Source organism: Euwallacea similis, chromosome 8, assembly GCF_039881205.1.
Source record: "Euwallacea similis isolate ESF13 chromosome 8, ESF131.1, whole genome shotgun sequence".
NCBI lineage: Eukaryota > Metazoa > Arthropoda > Insecta > Coleoptera > Curculionidae > Euwallacea > Euwallacea similis.
The window spans coordinates 3,400,511-3,423,839 of NC_089616.1; the positions used below are offsets into that span (position 1 = coordinate 3,400,511).

Consider the following 23,329-nt stretch of genomic DNA (forward strand, 5'->3'; position numbering starts at 1 on the left):
TTAAAATTGTATGTTTTACCGCGGCCTTCACTCAAAAATTTGCTTGTAAAATAGACAATTTTTGATTATTTGTGATAATTGCATCATTTTAGCGTTCTCAAAATTTCTCAAAAACCTGAACAGTTATTTAGCCAGCTTCGTAGCTCTTACAGTTTCCAAGATTTGAACACGTGGGAATTCAATTTGAGATAGACTGTATAGGAAAATCCAGGGTGTTGATGAAATCTCCGGAATTCACATAATATAACAGCCAAATAACACTCTAGGATTCTTAGTTAAACTCCCGAGAACTGTGCATCTTAAAGTAGCCATAAGGAAAAGTCAAGAAAATCTACTTCTGACAATGTCACTTCTAGTTTTTTTCTGTATTCCATGATTTTTAAGGATTTTAGATTCATCAGGCTCATTGGAAAAATCACAAAGTTCTTATTTGATCTCTGCAAATTTTACCACGATAAAAAAATACAGAATTCCTTTTAAAATTCATATTGCGTAAATCAAAGACTCAATTAAAATCTTCACTTAAGAAGAAAGGCTGCCGCATGGTCTGATGCACGTGACAGATGAAAAAGGAAGCTTTTGTGGTACCGTAACCATCACTCTTGTCGTGTTGTATGCACTTAAGAATTGTCGGTGCATTCACTACTTACCATCATGTTAATTGCTTTGTTAAGAAATAATTATTAGCGTAATTATTATGGTGATGAGGACGCACTCTCTCCTCGTTGCATTTTTGAAGTAAAAAGGATTGGGAAACACGTATGCACACAATCGACTAAAAAAACCTAAATTTATTTGAAATAAATATTATTATTGCACATGTCGACATTTGCATTTATAATTAAGAATTAAATTAAATACCTAAAGGCTACAACGGGACTTAATACTATTTAACAAGCTGCCAAAAACTGGCTACTATATACTATCTTATTTACACGGCAGTGTTGGACACCCTGTTTATATATACATAATTTTACATAGCCACAGCGGGGCCCTAATATGGGAGTGAGATTCCAGGTTTGGTATATCCGACGGCTAGAAGAACGCGTAATAATATCTCACTTTTCCTGATGGACCCCCTGGAAATCAGAAACCAAATATTAGAATCTTGCAATACGAGAAAAAACATGTTCTTGAGACTAATGCTCAAATGTTGTTTATTTCCAAAATGTGGTTTTGATGCACCAACATTCCCTTATAATATGCATCTGTGTTTAGAGGTCAAAAAGTGATGCATACTGTCCAGCTGGAAGTGAATAAAATAAATAATTTCCGGTGGCAGTACAAATTGTAATAATAAATGACCGTTTATGGTACTAGTTGCAGGATTGAATGGAATTTTCAGTAATGAATTATTTATTGACAACATAATGGATCACATGGTTTATGTGGTGTTATACGAGTATACGGAAACCGGTAGGGGATTTCCTGATCCCAATGTTCTGTAGTGTATTTGTTGCATAACTTGATTGACATCAAGCATTACCGTGAAGTAAGACGAGAGGATCTGAGGTAGCACACAAGGTTCCGAATTTTGCCTCTCAAGGACAATGAAAAACACCTTGATTCGCTATTTTGAGGGTTCTCCCCCAAAAATCACCAGACTTCCTGGTTAAATCTACTAATCAACCTCTCATATAATAACATTTTTCAATTAACAATTTTTTCGACCCAACGATTAAGTTCAAGGATCGTTTGAAACCTTCCAGTTTCATTAACCTTTATTGCGAATTAATGCGATTTCGCAAGAGGTTTTACGGATATAACAGCGAGTATATTATAGTAAATTGAATCTTACCTCACGTAGACTAAAGCATCAAACATCTAAATAAGGTTTCTAGACCTAGAACCTGAAAGAGAAATCCGTCATATCAGTCAACGTTTTAAATTAAACTTTTTAATGACCACAAGCCGATCTGTATGAAGGATGCAATGTCTTCAATATGTTGTTATTAGATGAATATATCAACAATTTCTACTTTGCTGGAATCCTAATGAAAATGGATCTAACTACAGTTACAATATGATGTGAATTTTCCCTCTAAATTACTAAGCCCATTGTTTTGCAGCCACGACATACTCTTCAAGATATCGGGACAACCCCAACCGCAATTCCCAATTTGGGGCCCTTTTGTTCTTATCAGATGTCCTAAGAAGTGACCGCCTCAATACAATGCCCCAATTTAAATTCAACCTTGTTGTAGGGCGATAAATTCTCCTTGACTTGAGGAAAAACGAGCTAAAATCTCAAAGACACCGGCCAAAAATCATTAGAAATGTTGAGGGGTTTCTCGGGATTTCTGTCCCTGTGTACTCAATATCGAGGTATTGTTTTTAAACTAATTAATTGAAAATTCTGATTGTAGCAGCTAAGGACATGAGGACAATGTCTAATTGGGTCCTGGGAAGGAGGCATTGGGAGTGTGAGAGGGAAGATATTGTAATTGAATCAATCCCTTATAGGGAAGTAAAGTTTATTGATTCTGTTGAGATTGTAATGTGTAAGCAGATAAGAAATATGTGAAAGATTTGATTAATAACAAGAATAGATTCCGTAAAGGTTAAGTAGCACAATAAATAATCTTCCACATTCTGTGCATGATTAAAGAACTTTAAGCTCTTGACAAATGTAGGTTAATTAGACTTAGGAGTATTAACGGTATTTCTAAAGAAACTGAACAAAATACCTCAAGTGCTGGACCAAAAAATGCGAAATTTTTTGGTCTAGCATTGATTATTTGAAAAAAACCTTCTTCCATCCTCTCAGAGTGCACTACTGAATTTATAGAGAATTATTTGATATATTAAATTCCATAGATGATAAATCAGATGATACTGGATAAAGATGTTAAACTAGTCGATTTGATGAATCCCCTGCTATTTTACCTCAGCCCATAATGATAACCTTTACCGATATAAACATAGTCAAGTAGCAACAAATAACATTTGAAGCAAATTGATTAGGTTTACACTGAACATTTTACGATGGAGAAATTTATATTTTATGCTGAATTAGAATAATTTCTCCCTTTCTATCACATATCAGAAAGCTCTACCAATGTCCCCCCTGCTACAGTTTGAGAGCTTTTAGGGAAACATCAAATAAGTAATTGTAGTTGTTCCTTTTAAGGCTACTTTTCAGTATGTAGTTTCATGCTGTTTTTTTCTCCATTTCCTCTTTAAATTTTCTATTATTTCCTCCGTAGCTATTTAATAGTAAATGCAATAACCATGGAAATGTCGTTAGTCCTAAAATCTATGGTTGCTTAAAAATATTTATTCTAAGTATCTAAGTTTTCATCACTATTTTTAGATTAGATTGCTGCTCTTCCTACTTAAGACTGGCAAACTCAGAGTCTTAATCTCACTAAGTTTTGAGACTCGGCTTGATCAAGACTCTTACATCACGTTTCTGGCCCGTATGTGGTTGTCACATACTTTCACTCGATTCTTTTAACTCTTTTTCTTATCTTCACTCACAAATCACTTCTTTTATAACTAAAAATTTGAGGCCCATGATAATTCAATTCCACCGCTTGTTACTCGGCTTCCAATTGCCCACCGGGAAGTAACAGTCCCATAAAAAAGATGCACTTTTTCGAGACGTTTCTGTGCATTGTCCTTTCACAATGTTTATAATCGGCGGTGGTAAATCACAACTGGTAAATGTTTAAATATCACAGGTCGTAATTAAAATTTTCGTCATCTGGCATGCCGGTGGAACATCTGCTTACGGCTTTGATTGTTTTCATTAATTTCTCTTTAGATCAATGAATGCCCCTGATCAATGATTAATAGGCGCAATTCGTTAGCGTAATAATAATTGAAGAAAGTGTTTTGTCCAATTTGGTTTTAAGGGTTTCCATTTCTACGAGTCATTAGCACCCACGTTCTCGAACAACTTAATAACGATTGGTGAATGTAATACGTTATTACATGCGTGATGACTGATCATGCGGAAACTGTAATATGCTTTTACCACTACAAATTATCAATTATACGAACCGTTTTACGATCGCGTAAAATTATCTTTCTTTCCAAGTCAGTGGTTGCAACTCCAAATTAAGTTGCAAATTTTTGAATGGGTCGAACAAATCGCGTCTTTGGACACGTTATTTCAAATTCGTGTGACCGAATGTAATTTCATTGAGCTTAAGACGAAAGGAATGCGATCGTGATACTTTTTCATGAGGAAACCCAGGAGTGAAACACTAATTTTGCATTATGCTCGATAAAGAAACAACATATAAAAAAAAAGTCTTATGCAAGTTAGTTTCCGCGTATAACCACGATATTTGAGGATGAAACTACGTCATGCAAGTGTAACTACTATGAGATCATTTAAATTTCATATCTATCCAGCTGTGGGATTTTACACAAGAGAAATAGAAGATAAAGAGTAGGTCGTAGCTTGATCATATTCCGCAAAATGACTTCAAAGTTAATTTTTGATAAAGGAGCCTACATCTCTTTACTTACTTTTATCGACGTACGTTCTTTTCTTCAACAAACTTCACAGCTGACTAGATATGAATCTCTCTAATGATAATGATCTCTCTGTACTCAATAATGGCTGAAAGACTTTAAGTCTTACTTGGACTATGCGGTGGCACGAATCCATATCCAGAAGCACCTACAACCACTCCGCTTGTTTCTCCATTGTCAGGGGGCGATGGAGGGAAAACCACAGGTCCCGGGTTGTCTCGTTGGTCTCTAACTGACGTTAAGGCACTATCGAGGCCGTAACCCCCATATGAAGAGAAGCCGAAGCCTCCGAACTGAGCTCTTGCTACAGCTGCGAGACAGGCTATACAGGCGGAGATAAAAGTCTAGAAAAATTAGAAAAAATATGGTCTAAATTCGGAATTCGACGAGCAAAAATGTTATTTAAAAAGAAGTAATGACTCTGAAGACTGAAGGATAGATCTAAAACTCATACTTTATGAAGTATGGAAATCCCGTTGCGTTATGTCTTTTTCTGTAGCGTCGATCGGTACTATTTTTAGCTCAAGCTAGTTCCGATAGAAACCAAGATCTTACCACCAAAGGTAATGGCGAACATTACGGCAAACTTATTTGCTGAAGCTCATATTTACAAAAGAAAAATATTTTTAAACATAAAACCGCAGCTTTCAGTGCTTGCAAACCCTTAATTAACTAAACAGAACCTTCACAATCAAATCAAACAAGAAAATATCCAATTTCGTTCGGCTTGTATGAATGTCCTAATTTGCCCATTATTAATTTGATGAACTACTTCTTCAAATATTATCCCTTGTTGCTTTGTAACTCAATAGTTTCGGGTAAAATAGTCATTTGCGATGATATATCATGATCCACAAGGCTTATTTTTAGAGTGAAAGCTGTCGAGTTAATAAGGTAAGCCATTTTCATCGTAGGTAGTAATCAATTTCCTTTTCATTATTCCACGATCATGCTATTTTTGAATGATTAAAACGGTGTTGGATTTAATGAGCACCATTGATTGAATTTTCTCTCTCATTCATGTGGCAAAGAAGTCTTGAAAAATTCATGAGTTTAAACGTGATATTTTATTATTTATTGTTGTTGTTTATTGTACCATAAGATAACGTTGTATTAGTAACAATTCTATTTAGTCATTTGGTTGATTTCATAATAGTCTCGGCAAATACTTTTGATTAAAATAACCTCGACTTTGCAACCGTTTCGTGGAACGTTCACCAGAGACTTCTTTTTTCAATACTAAAAGACTTTCAGAATAAAAGCTCTGGGCGTTCTACCCTAAGAAAGTTCACTTTATGTTACGAAATCGGCAATTTATTACGCATTATGTTTATGCTCATATATAAATTACCTGACAAAAATGTATGATAACACTAATTCCTTCAATTAAACTTTTTCTTAAAATTAAAAGCCCCAATTATCTTGTCATTACCTATACGCGGTTTATGTATAAGTTCCATTACATCAAAATGTTATTTATGTGTAAATGGATGTTACTCTCCTTTGACTTTCACCTCTCTTTTCTTTATTGATGGCAAGTTTTCTTTTTTTTACGAGAACGAGTTTATATACATGTCGCTTTTACAATACAGTTGTACGCATTTGCAATCGTGCATGAGAACGTGCTGCATTAACCGATTATCTTCAGAGAAGAAAACAAGGTCGTGGATGATGATGTTAAAGCATTTCCATTGTGTCACCGTGATACGTTTTATTTTATGCGGTAACCGGACCAATTTACATAACATCACTATAATGTGTGAATTTCACATAACGAATTACTACAACCAATTAAGAGCAATTATGAGCGTGTCAAATAAATTTAGGTATTGAAAAGCTTTGAGAAACTTGCTCGGTAAGCTTAGGAGAGGTAGCGCCATCCTCGAGTGCGCGGAATGATTTATCGAAGCCTGATGATATTTATTCAACAGAAAATGCCTCATTTCATTAAGATTGTTGGCAAATTATGTATAGATCGCTGTCTTGTAAATAACATCATAATTACAAAAATAACCAAGCTATTTATCAAATAATGTCCATTCACATACACGGGCTTATACGGGTAAACCATAAATTTAAACAATGGCTGTATTTATTAAATTAGGATTTTGGCTGTGAAAGTTGTGAAATTCGTTGTGCCAATGGATTTTTCAACATAATTTAGTTAATTAATACAATGTGATTATTTACTGTTGCATATCTAGGTTGTGCAATTGAACCATAGATTGGTTAAACAACTGTGACCCACTGTGACACTCACTCTATGAACCCACCCACACCATGAGCCGTATTTCGGAACGCAGACTCTGATATAAAGTGTCAGATCTGAAGTGCGTTCCGCAACCAGCACCCAGGTGCATTGTGATGGGGCATACTGTGCAGCATATGCAAACTAAAAGCATTAGTGCTAACACTGGAAAGAGTGATGTAGAGCTAATTACTGACTGAACGATATCGCGGCAAATCTCAGCGGAACCCTTTCAGCAAAGACCTTTCACGTCATGTACGACAACGAAGTGCATGTCACAGCAAAAAACCAAGCCCACTATGACGCACAAGAAAACCATAAAAAGCTACCCATATCCTGGGCAAATCCTGCTTGTTAACGGCATTGGCAACAAGCGCATAGCAGGAGACCCTGCACCGCGCCTTTCTCAATGGTCAGTGAAGAAATGCCTTGCGGATAGCTCCTGTTGCATTCTTCAATAGTGGCGAAAGCACTATACGACCTTGGATCCGCAAGGCCACACTGATCAGCCGGTCGTACTATGTCACGTTCGCAGGTAGTACCCGCTATAGAGCGACGTTGCCGCGGCGTACAGTAACAGCAGCAGTTGCAGGATCATGGTTGCTTACGATGAGACCTTGATCGGGCCTACGGGTAATAACGCGAGTGGCAACGTCGGAAGAACACTATGCTAATCCGTGTTATTATGTGCAAGTTATGTAATTTGGCGCGTGTCATTTAAAAATCGCACGTTTCAATAGTTCCTGAATGGAATAAAGTATCATTGTGCGTATTATAGGCCTAAATGCTAATTAGGGTTTCTACACATGGAAAACGGAATTGCTGCAGCATTACGTATTATGGTTGGTTTGCATGGAGAAAATCAGGCTGAGTAAATTGCGCCTTAGGAGTTTATGGGATCTTTCAAATTATAATCATGTAGCTAGTTGCCAACCCGAAACTTTAATTAGCGACCCGCAGAGAGCTTTCAAAGAGCTTTTTTTCGCCAAACAGCGACTGATGTATAACTCGATTGGAGCTGACAGTTCTAATGTGTGGGCAGTTGGAGAACGCGTATTCTGTTGTAACAATAAACGGTTAATGCCGGGGATTTCGTGAGTTTCACGGTCTGATTCTTTGCCATAACATTCGTCAATTCGGAAAAAATCTGCATAACAGTTGCCGGGTAATTGCTGCCGTTGGTACTGTTGCTGGACACGAGCAAAGTGTATGTGTGTGAGGGCCGTTACGCCATGCTGATTGGCGCTGCTGATATGGTATTGATAACCCATTTAATGCAGAAAAATGGGTTATTAAATTGACGTTTGAGAGAGAAGGAGAGATAAAGGAATGCGGGGGCGTGTTTATGGTTGAAAAGCAAGGAGACATTGAAGGATTGATTGAAGAATGCACGAGTGCCTTCAGTTTCAAAGGCAAATGGGAATTTCAACGCAGTTTCACTGATGGTGTGTCTCGACTGTATAAGGAGACGCCTACGCCAATGAACTTTGTTGCAGAACATGGATAGGAGATAGAAGAATTTTACGGAAAATGATCCCACTCTCCCGTCTTCAATCAAAAAAGTCTATTTGATGACTAAAAAATTTGTAATTCAGAAACACACCTTCACTAATGCATTTTAATGAACAATATAAAGTAAATAGTGAATAATATAAAGTAATTATAGAAGAGCTTGAAGAAAAATATGCAGTTTTTGCATAAAAATATGCAGTTTAAGTGGTGGCGCCATTTTCTTTGTCATTCGACTATACGACAGTTTAAAAATATTCAACACTTTAGCATAGATCCAGTGGCAGTACCAGATGTGTTTATCTCGAATGCGAAACAAATAAAAATTATTGGATAATTTGAAAAATATGTGGCTTTAGAAACACGAGACCCACGTCAATGCATTTCCTACTTAGCACAATTCCAGTGGCGGCATCAAAAATTTTACCTTAATTATCAAACACAATTTTTTTCAAAAATTAAGTGGCTGCGGACGGTTGAATACCTCTAGTGCTGTTAAGAAAGTAATAGCTTAAGAAACATTCTATCGATGAGAACAATGTATTAACAAATATCAATTTCTTGTACCCACACACCGCAAATAGTGGATAAAACAAATTATATATGCATGACATAATACCTTAGAAGTTAATGCTGAGATTATAAATGACAGATTTGCTAAAACACGTTCGTTAATAGCCACTTGCAAGCCTATTATAAATCATATTAAGGTTGGTAAGCAACTGGGTTAGAGTTCAGTGTATGTTTGCAAATAATAAATGCACAATTATTAGTATTGTATATTTTATTGCATGCTAATTTAAGCTGGCATTAACAGATATTATTGATTGTGGCGCTTGTGCGTACCCTTCAGATCTGTAAAGTGCAAGATCCGGAATTTAGCAGATTTTTTTTGCTTAGAATGGGTGTTTCAAACGATCATAAGACCGCTCATTGGCCATGAAAAGAATAATTGTTGTTAACCGATTTAAAGGATAAAAAACGTGTTTCGCCTATTTTGATGGAATTAAACCTCTTTTTGTTCATCGCAAGAAAGCATAAACTGAAAATCACTTAAATTCCTCGAGCAGAACGGCACGGTCGCTAATTTAACACAAATTTATTTCTTCATATTTAATAACGTGTAATATGTAAATGAATTCAAATTAGTTGTTCGAGCTTTTACAATTAAACACCTGGTAATTAAGAGAGGACAAATATTATAAAAGGCAACTTTGTTAATAAGGAAGCTCATATTTACCAAATAAGGATTTCTTATTAGTTCCTTACGGAAGCGTTATAACTCGATTTATCTATTTAGGCAATCTTGGGAATAAAGGTTATTATTTGAAAACTAGATTGGAATCGGCAAATTCTGATTTATAACATTCCTATTAATGAAGCTATATGTCGAAGGATCTTCATAATCACTTTCACTTGCGATTTACGCGTAATAAATTCGGGCACGTTATCGGCGAAACTTTTCCATTAATCCCATAAATTCACCGTTGTAATTTGCTGTTGATTGAGTCTATTCACGGATGTATAACGTGTCGTGGAAGTTAATAGAAAATTTTCAAAGAGATAAATTTCATGCAAAATTAGAGTAAAAACCGACCAAAAGTAAACCGTTGATGGGGGGGTAAAAGACCTACTCGCGTAGACACGTGGAGACCCCTGGATGCCTCCTCCCTCGAGTCCGGGTAACCAGCCCTGCAGGAGGGGGAGAGATAACAGACGCAGAAGGCAGAAAGATGAAGATTCAGTGGGTAAAACCGGGGAATGCTTGGACTGCGGGCCTGACGAAGGAACGGCCTATTGCATCATCAGAAACCAGCCCTTAGGGCAAAGACGTCAAGAAAGACTATAGAAGGTCAATACGAAACACCCAAGGACGGCCGTGCACGAATGGATGCCACAACGCAAAGAGAAGCATCTCAGGAGAAAACGTAAACGTGCAAGAACAATTTCAATTGCCGAAGGAAAAAGCAAAAATTTCTGTCAGATGTATATATTAGAATCGATGGCCACACGGTACGGGACCAAAAGAGCATAGACAATATGATTGAAAGGAGGAAAAGTGCAACTGGAAAAGGCACAAATCGAGAATGGGGAGGTGCGAAGCCCTTTGATTGCACAAAGGGCGAAAAGCAATACAACAGGACCGAAAAACGATATGTCTTTCAGGGATAGTTCCGGAGTCGAATTCTTTCAACTTGAGGTTTTTAGTGGGTAGTCGCCTCGGCGAATCCCACCCTACCCGGCCGTCAGAACATCAGGTCGAGCATCTCTTCAAGATTTTTCCAAAAAATCATTAAAACCGTTAAAAAAAACCATTAATCAATTTTTTTGGTCCGTATAACGTGTAAAACGAAAATTACCAAATTAATATTTTTTAAATGTATGAACCCTGCTGCTTGCACAAGTTTGCAATCTCACCAAAATTATATTACCTCGCATGAAATTGCCTTGCACATATAGGCCTTCCTATACTCCATTATTGGTTTAATCGTGCAGAAAAAGCAAAATTCTATGTAAAAACTTAATCAATAAAATCGATAATAAACTACGATCATGCGAAGGAATTTTTTGGTTCAATATACCAGCCAATTTATGCCGTACGTAAAAACGAAGTTTTGTCGAAGTGAATTAAAGGTCACGATTAACGATGACCGTTGGGCAATCGAATTCACGATGTGTACAGGTAAAAACACCAGAAATTTTAATAAAAATGTTTGTAACATTTGCCTAGAATTACCAAACACGCGTTGTTTCCTTTTAGTCTTGACCAAGTTGAATTAACTCGTTATTTCGCTTAAAAACGATGTGTGTATGCGTAAACTGGAAATTAAACAGGTTTTTATTTCACGTGTCGATCGAAAAACCTTCGTATAAATCAATGCTCTACTTACTGCATACTTTTTAAGTGAATGTATCTGTGAATTATGCCGAAATTTTTGAGTCACATCACTTACGCCACTGATAGCAATTTCCTACATAAAGAGAATTTATCGTGATTTTGATAAATTTTGATACATCTACTTTCTTCGTACTTACCATCTGTCTCGGTGTGCTCAGGGAGAGGCAGATTTTGATTCTTGTCCCATATGTTAGTTGCAATCAAAAATAAGAAATTTTGTCGAAGACCCGAGGCAATTACATAAATGGAAAGTGTAAAAATTACTTTTTCATTTCGTAACGTTTTTACTATCTATAGGGGTTTGATGTAGCAAATTAATCTACATTGGCCTGTTTACTGCAACTCTTAATAACGCCACCAAAGATCTTCAAAATTAAGGAAGCAATTAACCACATTAATTTAATATTAATGCCAATAACACAACGTTCCGGTAAATTTCGATATTCCCATGCATTATACGACAAGAACGGAAATTGAATACCTACTTGAAAGGTAATTTATATGAAAATTGGTGTAATAACACGAAATTAATCGAATGGGATGGAATTTTAAGAAAATTGTTACATATGAGGTTACGTGCTGTTTGAAAAGAAATTGAAAGTTGTCGTCCAACTCAAAGTTGTAAAGCCAGCATGGAAGTACCTAATGACCAATCGAGAAACTAAAGATCACTGTATTAACATGAATTTATTGAAATTCGTCAAGCATAAACCAAACTCACCTCACCGAAGCTAGCTTGGAGCAATGTGACAGTATTTAATAACTAATAAATCAGTCTAAGTGACGTGAGATATTTCATACAACAACGTGAAGAAATTAAGAAAAATTAAAATAAATAATGACAATCCACTAGTGATAGTTCACTGATAGAAGGAACGTGTATTAACCTGATATTAATCAATAAAAAATTAACGTGAGTTAATAGAGAATGGCATGAAAGAAACCTGGCAGTAAGCAATCCATCGATATGTGACAGCTGCAAGAACTCTCACACAATATGAACTAATTGACGTTTTTATCAATAAAAAAACTAGTCCTAATTAGCCCAAATTAACCACAAATATCTTTATAACATTCAAGAAAAGTAATAATTCATTTGAAGGAACCAGACGTACCCTGGAATTAAATAGGTACTTGAAGAGGATGTATTCAAGCATCTGCCAAGTAATTTTAAGTATTTATTTAATTAGACAAGTCCAAAAATGCGCTCCTCAGATTAACTCAAGGTTTCCTATGCATGATGAGCTTTCATTTTAGTCCATGATAGGCAAGGATCGCTACTTCTGCAATCACTACGATTGTAAAAAACCCTTGTCAGGCCGATCGATGTTTTTGAAAAACGCCTTAAAAAATAAATCCTCATGAGGTAAATTCAGGTTAATCGTACTCCACTCGCCATCTATAGGTTAATTCCGATCTTTGCTTCCATTATCTACGAACTAACAAGGACGAAAAAAACGCGCCATAAAATTTGATAAAGTGTGGGAATATGCAATGCAAAATAACTCGAGTTAACTTGAAGCCATACAGAGATAATAACAAGTAATCTGAGCTAGCTGAAGGAGCAAATAATTAATATGAAAGAATCCTGGACGAGTAATAAATCACTTTAATTAATCATCTGATTTGTTATGAAGAGCTTGAAGAGAATAATAATTAACAAGGAGGAAATTTGGAAGAAATTAATGATCGACAAAGAATCCTGAAAATTATAGTTGAGCGGAAGGGTACTGCTGAAACAATATTATCGAGCAAGAATTTACCTGAATTAACCGGAATCAACCTAAACCAAGTTGGTTATATTTGACTATAGTAATAATTCATTTTAACTTATCAAAAGAACTGTACGTTAAGTTGAAGATAGTGACTTGGAGTGACCAACTTGAAGTAATCTGAGTGGTTAAAATATGTTTAAAGATGTGCTTTTCTGCATATCTGAGAAATTAAAAACTGAAAGTTTCTTTGAATGGTGACTAAGAGATGACATGGAGGAGTGTCGCATTGCATTGCAAATCTATGAAATGTCCTAGAGTTTTTGCGTCATGGTTTTTTATCGAATAGTTTCTCATTATTGTAAAGTTTTGCACAGCTTATTATTTTATTATGTTAAACCCTTTTTCCTTTACATTCGCATGCTTAGAATTCATAGCCAGTTAATTCCTCATTGACACAAATTTCGAACCACTAATTACCGTTATCAGAGCAGATAAATCACTACTTGCTTCTTATTAATGATCTGAATAATTTCACACCCCAATGTAAAGCCACTCTAAAATCTAATTTAGCTGTAAAAAAATAGCCGAATACGGATTAATGAATAATTGTTTTAAAAGTGAAGAAATTTTTCTGCGAAAAAACACTTAAAGGCAATTGTAAGAAGCGCAAAAATCTGAGCGAGCACTCTTATAAGGAAACTGAAAACATACATCCACGCTTATCTAATTGGGATCAAGTTACTCGCAAAGGAGGTATTACATTGTAAAGCTTCGCGTTTTTCTTCTTCGGAGAATTTTAATTAGAAATTTCCCTTTTTCTTAAGCATATATTTACCACCTGAAGCCGCATCATCCATACACACACAATCTCAAACCTAATCCAAAACGGGCACTGATAAACACGCGAAAAGCTCGGAAAATCGCACACTAAAAACTGTTGGTGAGGAACGGCACCATCACCATCGGCTGCAAGAAAGCTTTTCTTTGACACTTACGAATCTCATGATGTTGGACGCCTACTTCTACGGGTGCTCTAGGTGGGTGAACTGCTGTAGACAGATGCGGGGCAGAATCGTGTAGAGTTATATATAGGTACCTATTGAAAATGCAGCCTCGCAGTCGAGGCCAAGCGACGTCGAGGTATAGCGACGTCCGAGACGCCGGAAGAACTACCAGATCACGGTGAAGGTCGCCATCGAGTCCATTCCACATCACACGTAGGTGGAGAGGATGCGTTCCGGGGCTTCCGGGATTTAAAATGGGTCATGTGTAGCTTGTGAGCGGAATTTCCGCCTAGTGCTGACATGGAAGGTTGGACAATGTTGTTCTAGATAATTGATTCGATAAGACTTTGTTAACAAATCAGCTGAGAGAGGCCTAAAGATTCAGTTTTTGCCTTGCGGAAGGGGTAGACGTGAAACTACATCACATTACGCCGTTTGGTATCTCTCAAGAGGTTAGAAGAGGACAGTATTTTTTATGCCTGTAACGTTCTCTAGAAATTTATTGGTTTTACTTTTAAATTTATCGTGTGACTGAGATTGATATTGGCCGTTTAGTAGCGGTGGTCATAAGCGCTGTAAAGAAGATTCATGATGCAAAGAAGATTCATGGCCTTGAGTCACAACACTGAACTGTAGGGTTACACATGTTTTTTGGTTACCATAAATTCATTTAAAATATATATTTGAAACTAGGTGATACGTCGCGCAACCTGCGCCTTAACGAGATACAAATAATCATAAGGCACCCAATACTCATTTGTACTCTTGTTTCTGAGACACCCGGTATATGCAGGGCATCATTTCTGTACCTAAGTCTTAGGACTCAAAATTTATTCTTCATTTTGTTGTTATTAAGTTATTGCTTTTAGCAGTACAGCTAATTCCTCTAGGGGCTGGTGGAGGCTTCTAGGCTATTTTCCAGTATGTAGCGTATACAGATATAGCCCATTGCTGGTTGATGGTGAAGGTGATGACATCGTCGAATCATTTAATTCTTTTCCCGATGGATTCCAGTTTGTTTTGAAGAACTTCGAATGTGGAGAGTCTCTCCTTGGTAACTGCCACCTTTTTCTATTTCATAAATTAAGATTCTGGTGTCTTCAAATGCAGGTCCTCCTTTAGGAACCCCAAAGGCGCAAAACATATTATTTTTTAGGACGAATTTTAATTATTTTTAAGTACCTTAGACATCCGGAAACTGTTAACATTCGATGCTCATAAATCTTTCATAATCACATGATTTTTCAATTCAGTAACGACTCTATTTAATTTATTGAAAATTCCTACTTTTTGGATTCTTCATGCTTCACTCATTTAACAAGTTTTTATTCAAAATCCCCCATAACATTCTCAACATCAATAAGAAACTTGTCGCTTCATTGCTCCTAATATACATTATTCATTTAATAGATAATTTAATAAGTATTTAATGGAATCTCTGACCGCAAAAAACACCGAAACCTAATCACAGGCGCGAAGAGATCTAATTAAAAGGGTTAATTGTTCAATAAGACTGTCTAATTACACAATTCTGGGGACATCCATGCGTCTGAGCATGAAACCGCAATGTAATCAATTACCGCTACATTTTTCTGATCGATTATTCAACGATTTGACTTAACATTGACTTATTTGCTAAACGCTCCGTAAATTTTCTTCTAACTTTTCAAGTAAATTGTTTACGTAAATATACCGTTAAGATGGGGATCATTAACTCCAATATTGTTGCCTAACAATTAGATAACAAGAATTTCGTTTAGCAGCTCTGGCAAGGTCGATTTTTGGTTTCGTTGATTGCACCTTTAGGTATTTACTGCTAATGAAGTACTTTTTTATGACAAATATTCGCCCGGGTGGAGCCAGGGCCATTAAGCAGTGTTGATGATGGTAAACATTTGATGGAAGAATTAAAAAAGATATAATATGAGGAAGAACCTGTTTCAGTTTATTGCCAAATTAATAATGATGAGAATATGAAGTGGTGCAATTCTCGCTAAATACAAGACATTTTTCCTCATTCTACACACAATACCATTAGATCATAATGAATGTAGCACATCAATGTTGCCGGTTAAATCCAGATTTTGTCTGATTTATGCAGCATTACTTCCTGAGTTACAGTGGATCAAAAAAATATTGGCACACCCCTGATTTTTCAAATATAACAAACATTTTAACATATTTTTTCAAAAAACTAGTTTAACTATTTTCAATTACTTATTTTACAATAAAAATCAATAAGATGTTTTTGTTGTGGGACTGCATCAATTTAAAAAATATATTAACAGTTTTTATTAGGTCAAAAAGGTATTGGCGCAGGTGAGAAAAAAATGTTTTTGGTGCTTAGGAATTATAACAATATTTTTTTATATTGCGTCATCAGTCCTTTTGCATCTAACACAGCCTTTAGACGCCTGGGCATAGACTCTACTAAAATGTGGAGTACGTTTACGACAGATATGGCCCATTCTTCATGTAGCACTTTTTTCAAATCATTTTGGAATGATATTTTGTGTTTGCGAGCTTTCAGGTCAAGACAATGTCACAGGTTCTCTATTGGATTCATATCCGCCGACCGTTTTGGCGCTGGACATCGTACAGCAACCACTCCTTCGTTTTGGAAGCTGTATGATTGGGGTCGTTGTCTTGCTGGAATACAAACGACTCCTGCAGCCCTATTTTTCCGGCCCTGACTCACAGATTATGCCGCAATATACCAACATATTTGAGGGCATCCATAATACCATTAATTATAACCAAATTTCCAACAGCACTCCAAGACATACAGCCCCAAACCAGAACGCTCCCACCACCATGCTTCACTGCGGCTCTAATATTCTCAACATCGCGTGCCGTATTTGGTTTCTTCCACACAAATTTTCGTCCATCCGATCCAAAAATGTCGAATTTATTTTCGTTAGAAAAAATGAAATTTTTCCAAAATGCAACAGCTTGTTCGCATGCTCATTCGCAAAGTTGAATCTTTTCTGCCGGCTGACCTCAGAAATGAAGAGTTTCTTTCTTTGCGCTTTGCCATAAAAATTGAAACTGTAGATCGTATTCCTAAGAGTTTGCGCAGAAATAGTATTGCCGGAAGTTGAAGCAACGTCTTTGGCAATGGCGGAAGCAGAAACTGTAAGATTTATCTGGAACGTTCGAAGGATTTGTTGTTTTTCTCGGCGGCTGCGTACTTTTGGTCCACCTGAACGTGACTTGTTTAGAACCGTACCCGTTTCTTGGTATTTTTTACCATATTTCTGACACTACTGAACTGAATGATAACTGAGACGCGATTTTTCTGTAACTTAAATCTTGTAAATGTAAATGAATTACTTCCTTCGTTCCACAATAATAGTAGTAAATGAAAACAAGTATGTACTCCTAAATATTACACTTATTTATTGACACTTGAGTATTAATAAATAATTAAATATTAGCGATTATGAGAGTAATATTGAATGATGTGAACGAATGTAAATTAAATTATTAAACATTATTTATGTAATTTTTGCATTTAAAAATAGTGCTTCAGCTGCATACCAAGCTTGTAAGCAGCATCTCTTTATTTCGAAGATTTTTTTCCCATGTATTTTAGTTTACATTTATTGGATCCATCAGTTAAAGTTATCGCTCCTTTCTTCAGTTTATTATCTGTTTTATATTGTAATAAAAACTGCACTATTGCAACTCGACCCTTGTTGGTAAATTCTCGCTTCTTCATCTTAATAGCAAATTTAAAAAATTACTATAATGTCAATCTAATTTTAATAGATGAAATAAATAACAAGCTTCAAGTCATGGCAATGTTAATCTGAATGTATTAAGGTATAACTTTATAATAAAATTCACTTGTGACTGAAGGCAACAATAATTCCAAGAAAAGTTTTCATTTGCTACTATTATTTTGGGACAGAGGAAGTATTTGATTACTAATTTGATTCGATAACTCTTCAATTTTCGGCATATTGGCCAACTAATTAAACGGCAAAACAAAACAAAAACTAAACAAAATGTCATCTGAGAAAACATCGAAGCCATCTAGATCCATTTTACCCACATTTAAAGATATTAATTACAGTAAATCAACTTTACAATAATCCTGTGCCAGTGTGCCAATACTTTTTTGACCTAATAAAAACTGTTAATATATTTTTTAAATTGATGCAGTCTTAGAACAAGACAACCTTATTGATTTTTATTGTAAAATAAGAAATTGAAAATAGTAAAACTAGTTTTTTGAAAAAATATGTTGGAATGTTTGTTATATTTGAAAAATTAGGGGTGTGCCAATATTTTTTTGAGCCACTGTATATAGTCGCCCCACCAATACTATTACATCATTAAGGATTTTTCTGATGCATGTCGCATTGGCGCGCTTTATGTTGTCGAACTATATAAAAAAATTTGCCTCTATAAAAGTAGAATTTCTTATATCTAATTTCTTTCCTCTCTTAATCAACCCAGGGACACCAAAATGTCAACTTCATCAGTGCTCACGTTCAACCACAATTATTACATTGTTGGTATACCTAATTGCTCCAACAATCAGGGTGTCGCAATTACGGAAGGTCACTCTATTATACGGGCATTTTGGTCTATCATGCGATTAAATTTATGCGATTGTAGCACGTAATATGCAGTGAATTAAACGGGCAAACACCTCTAATTCTTTTGGCCATATCAAAAGCAAAAAGATTTCATTTCCGGTGACCAAGGAAAGCAAATCATCATCAATGTCCTTTAGAAGCACTGAAAGAAAAACGATGGTTTTCAAAGACCTTAGAGGTACGATGGTAAACCATGACAAATATACATTAAAGCTTATGATTACTATACTATTGAAAGCCAAAGGGGACTCCCTTATTGCCTATTAAAGATAATCAATCATCCAATTTTGAGGATAAGCGATGCTATAATAATGCTTATTACGTTACACTTAGATGGTCACACACTCATTATGTAAATAAATCTTATAAACGAATAGAGTGGCGGAAACCCTGTACCATTTTTTTGAAAATGGTGGGCGTGTCCCAGATCCGTTTAAAACAGTTTGATTAATAAATTGGACGTAAAGGTATTTTACTTTTATCCTTGCGGAATGCTTTCCGTGTTTGCTATAGTACCGCAGGCTTCCTCCTTCTGATACATAAAACAAACACTATATCAGCACTTGATTAGTTTTAATTAATTGCTTATGTATGTAAAACCAGTGTCATAAAACTGAGACCTTACCGGCTATCATTGAGAGTAACATTTTCCGTTCTTCTCTCAATTCTAACTAAATAATATACAGAACGGTTTTACTCGGCCTTCGCGGTTTTATATGCCCCTTAATTTATTTCTTAATGTGATGTATTACTCCGCTTTGTATCTACTTATTAGCGAATACAGCTTAGTTGTAAGAATTGCGAAAAGAACATGAGAATGCCCGGGTATTAGCTTTGAAATCATATACATCAAACCATTAGATTTGATTCGCTAATAGCATTGCGGCTACTTTGTAATTTTGTAAGGCACGTTTGCTTATTACTTGAGTAATAATTACAAGTCGCGGATATTGTTTGTGGTGGTAGTTTGGATTTGATATCTTATTAAATTGAAGTAATACAACGATTTACGTTTTATTAAGTTGCGAATTCAGGAAAGGTCGATGGATAAGTGTTGAGCACATCTAATAGGTGTACAAAAAGAAACTGAACACCGAAATTAGCCGCATAAAAAATGTACCTTATATAGTTAATGCCAAACTAAAAGTCTCGCACGTCATCTATGACGAAATAACATGGCCACATTGGTTATGTTTATCTCGGAAGCAATATACATCAAACTTATTTAGTTATCATTGTCATACGTAGGTAAAACGCATTAATTATTAAAAATTGAATGAATATGGTTATATAGGTACATATATAATAAAATATAAACATAAATATAATAAATATGGTCAGAAATTTTGATGTGACGTCATTTAGCTAAAATTCGATAATTCCAGTGAGATGTAAACTTGATCACTGGAAAAATTTTAAACCGACAGGGTTGCCGTCAATCGCAAACTCATGTTTGTTTATATGTTGATTATTAGTAGTTATTATTAATTTTATTATTATTATTAATTTTATTTACGTACACAAAAATACAATTCTTTAATTAAAAACATTGTTTTTATTAAATTTCACGATTGATTGTCCTGAAGCAAATTATATGTATATCGCCTCAAAGATTTGTTCAGGAGTCTGGCGACAGCGTAGAGCAGCGCGACATAGAATTTTGATGAAGCGCGAGACTTTTAGTTTGGCATTTACTATAAACGCAAACAATTGGTCCGCAATTTTACGCATGTATTGTTCTTTATACAGGATGTTTCTGAATAGATGGTAAAAATGTTATTGGATAAATCCTAAGCCAAATTTAAGACGAAAAGTTCGTATAAAGACATGTCCAATATCTCTCTGTTAATATTTTGATTCTTTTAGACAAATTTCTGAAATCCGCATTGAATTTTCTCACTTTTCAGTCTCTTGCAAAATTTCACTTAAATCGATGGTTTAGGTAATAGTCGCGATAATAAGCAACTGCTTCCTGCAGATGCAATTATTAACATTAATGTTAATCAATCAAGCTTAAACGAGAGTTTAACTTTATTTAATATGATAGTGTTTTAATTTTATTGCAGCTGCTGAAAATGACCCCCATCTACTAATGTAAAAAAAATGTGATAAATGAGAGCTCAAGACCCATCAATCCGCATCACCTCGTATATAAAATCAAAGTCCGAAAATTTCCATTTATAGGAAACACTCGGCGAATGAAATGTACTAATTTTTAACAAATTTCGATAAAAAATAAACAAGTAATTTAAAAAAATGAAAAAAAAAAGTGTTTTTAACACCCTGAAGATCGAAGACTAAGCATATTTGGACATGTCTTTATACGAACTTTTCGTCTTAAATTTGGCTCAAGATTCACCCGTTAAAATGTTTACTATCTATCCAGAAACACCTTGTATAATAAAAGTTTCAGTTACCTACGAACTGTCATTCTGTGCATGAAATGTGATTAAGAGATGGATGTTTCCAGGCAAAATTTAACAATATCGATATTGTTCTGTGTTAAATGAAACAAAAATGCTACTGAAACTACAGAAATGATTAATTCAGCTTGGGGAGATAGTTCTGTTGGTACTTTAACCTTTAGGAGCTGGTTTAGTGAGAGACGTTTGTGTGTTGAGGACGATCCACGTCCGAGTGCAGAAAAAAATTTAAAGACAAAAAACTTTCAACTTTACTGGAAGAAAATCCATGCCAAACTGATTGTTGAACTATTAGAAATGACTCAGCAAGCAATTTCAGTTCGAATGCATGTATCGGAAAGGATAGAAAAGGAAGTAAAATGGGTTCCTTACAAGCTAACAGAAGGCAACAAAAATCGAATAGTTAACATCTACATAAGCTACAGCATGCGTCGTATTCTCCAGACTGGGGTCTTCTAACTTCCAGTTATTCACATCAGTACAGTTTCATGTAGCTGACCAACGGTTCTTCAAAGTTGAAGATGCTCGAAAATGTCTCCATAACTATTTTACCTCGAGATCTCTAATCTTCTATTGCGAGGACATTCATCTTAGATAGTAATGGAAATTGTTTTAATCATTAACATTTTCAATAAAAATGTTTTTAATGAAGCTTAATTTCACCAAAAACTGCTCAGTTTCTGTTTGTATATCTACTATCTAGATAACGGCACTTTATTGAAATTCGAATAATACATAGTATGTATTCTCTAAATAAGTCAATAGTTTCCTTTTTAGGAATGTCTACATGTTAAAACTCTGTTATAGGATTCATCAATTTTCAATTAAAGGGGGGATTGTCATGGTGAAGCGCGTATTCTTACCTAACGTATATATTAGGCTGCCCGAAAAAGGGACCAAATATATCTCGTTCATAATTGTTTTGGCTACACCAAGAGCAACATTTTTTATTATGGTTAATAATTACTAAGTCTTTTGCTTTTTTTGGTTTATTTCAAGATTTCTACATTTCAAATTTAGATTAAATTTATTTAAAGCCTACCTGACCTCGTATAAAGACTTATTGAAGACATTACACACTCGAGGGTATTACGAAACCTTATTAATTATTCCGTCACATACTTCCTGGTAGGTACAGTTCCTTCCGATCTTATATAGGATACCCATAAAACTAGCGCAAAAACTGGACCAATTAAAGCTAGATTCGTTTCCCATAAAGGAAAGATATGTGAACGCCCATGAAACCGAAACTATATGACTCTCTTAAAGCACGTGGTTTTTGACCAAATTAAGACTTTGCCATTGGATTAGCAAAACATGCTTGTTAGTGCCTAAGAGGTCGTTTTATAAGAAAATATTGTCTTTTGCTTACATTGTTAGAAGTTCCTGCTTCCGTCTTTTGAAATTAAAAATTTGAGTTATACTCATCGTTTGAATGAACACCAGCTTTAATTGCTTCGTTAGAACCTGAATCGAGAAAGCAAAAATTAATTAGCTACGTTCAATCGGTGGCAAAACCTAATGAGATTAATTGTTTTAAATAAAAAGACCAACCTTGGCCTGTCCCCATGACACCGTCCAAGTTCTAGGACGAGGCAAGGTGTCTACGTGCAGATAGCAAGAATGAAAGGAACGTGCGTGTCTCGTATGTCGGTTTGCATTCTTGATAGTAAATGCCAGTTAATAAATCAAGCCGCATATGTAAAGTGTTGAGTGATCAGATAATAATTCAAATCAATCATTTTTTAAGCTAATTGAACAGTAGGTGGTCATGTGACCTAATTCCTTTTAGGGAGATGTCAATGTGCCAAAGGCGTGTTTCTAAAATCGATTAATTTCACATTCACTTCATTAAAAAGGCTGTATATGGGGATAATGAGTTTATATTGGTATCAATTGGAAATACAAAAATAAATAATATAAATTAATAAAGATGGTAAATCAACCAGTTGGTATTACTTATATTAAAATTTGCACTTTCACCTTTTGGTCAACTTTTCGATACAAAGACTCTTATGTATGCCTTCTCGTAATAAGTCTTAGACAGGAGTTAACCATAAAGGCGCAGGTGGACGGTTCACACAGAAACCAGGTCAGATAATTTACCTTTTGATCTACATCACTTAAGAATGTCGTTCCAAAAAGCTTGGCGCAAGTGACAGAATGTTATCGTTATTGGAATGCACTTACAGTACATTACAGTCGATCAGGTTTTCTAAACCGCAACTACATCAGAATTCACGTTCGCCATCGAATCAAGAAACTATTAAGGGCCGACGATTAAGAATAATTTATAAGTGCGATCTTGATACATTTTTTTTTTCTACTTATTTTTCCTAGAACTATTAAACACTATACTGGAACAACCTTGTAATAGGAAGTGGGATGCAATGTTTTATTATTGATTGAAAGAGAAGGTTATGTGATTATGATGTATTG

General features: G+C 35.3%; 1 protein-coding gene across 3 annotated transcripts; it reads right to left on the minus strand.

Annotated features, from left to right (window-relative positions):
* Positions 1–790: 790 nt before the first annotated feature.
* Positions 791–13,994, minus strand: LOC136410446 (uncharacterized). 3 transcript variants are annotated; one of them, XM_066392607.1, is made up of 4 exons: positions 13,692–13,832; positions 4,595–4,829; positions 1,799–1,850; positions 791–1,079 (listed from the first exon to the last, which is right to left on the minus strand). In XM_066392607.1, the coding sequence occupies exons 1-3, from the start codon at positions 13,707–13,709 to the stop codon at positions 1,825–1,827; spliced, it is 279 nt and encodes a 92-aa protein (XP_066248704.1). In that variant the 5' UTR covers positions 13,710–13,832; the 3' UTR covers positions 791–1,079; positions 1,799–1,824. The 3 variants fall into 3 exon arrangements, with proteins under 3 accessions (XP_066248704.1, XP_066248703.1, XP_066248702.1); XM_066392606.1 differs by lacking the exons at positions 1,799–1,850; positions 13,692–13,832 and adding an exon at positions 13,852–13,994; XM_066392605.1 differs by lacking the exon at positions 1,799–1,850 and having other exon boundaries at positions 13,692–13,833.
* Between the last annotated feature and the right edge of the window lie 9,335 nt (positions 13,995–23,329).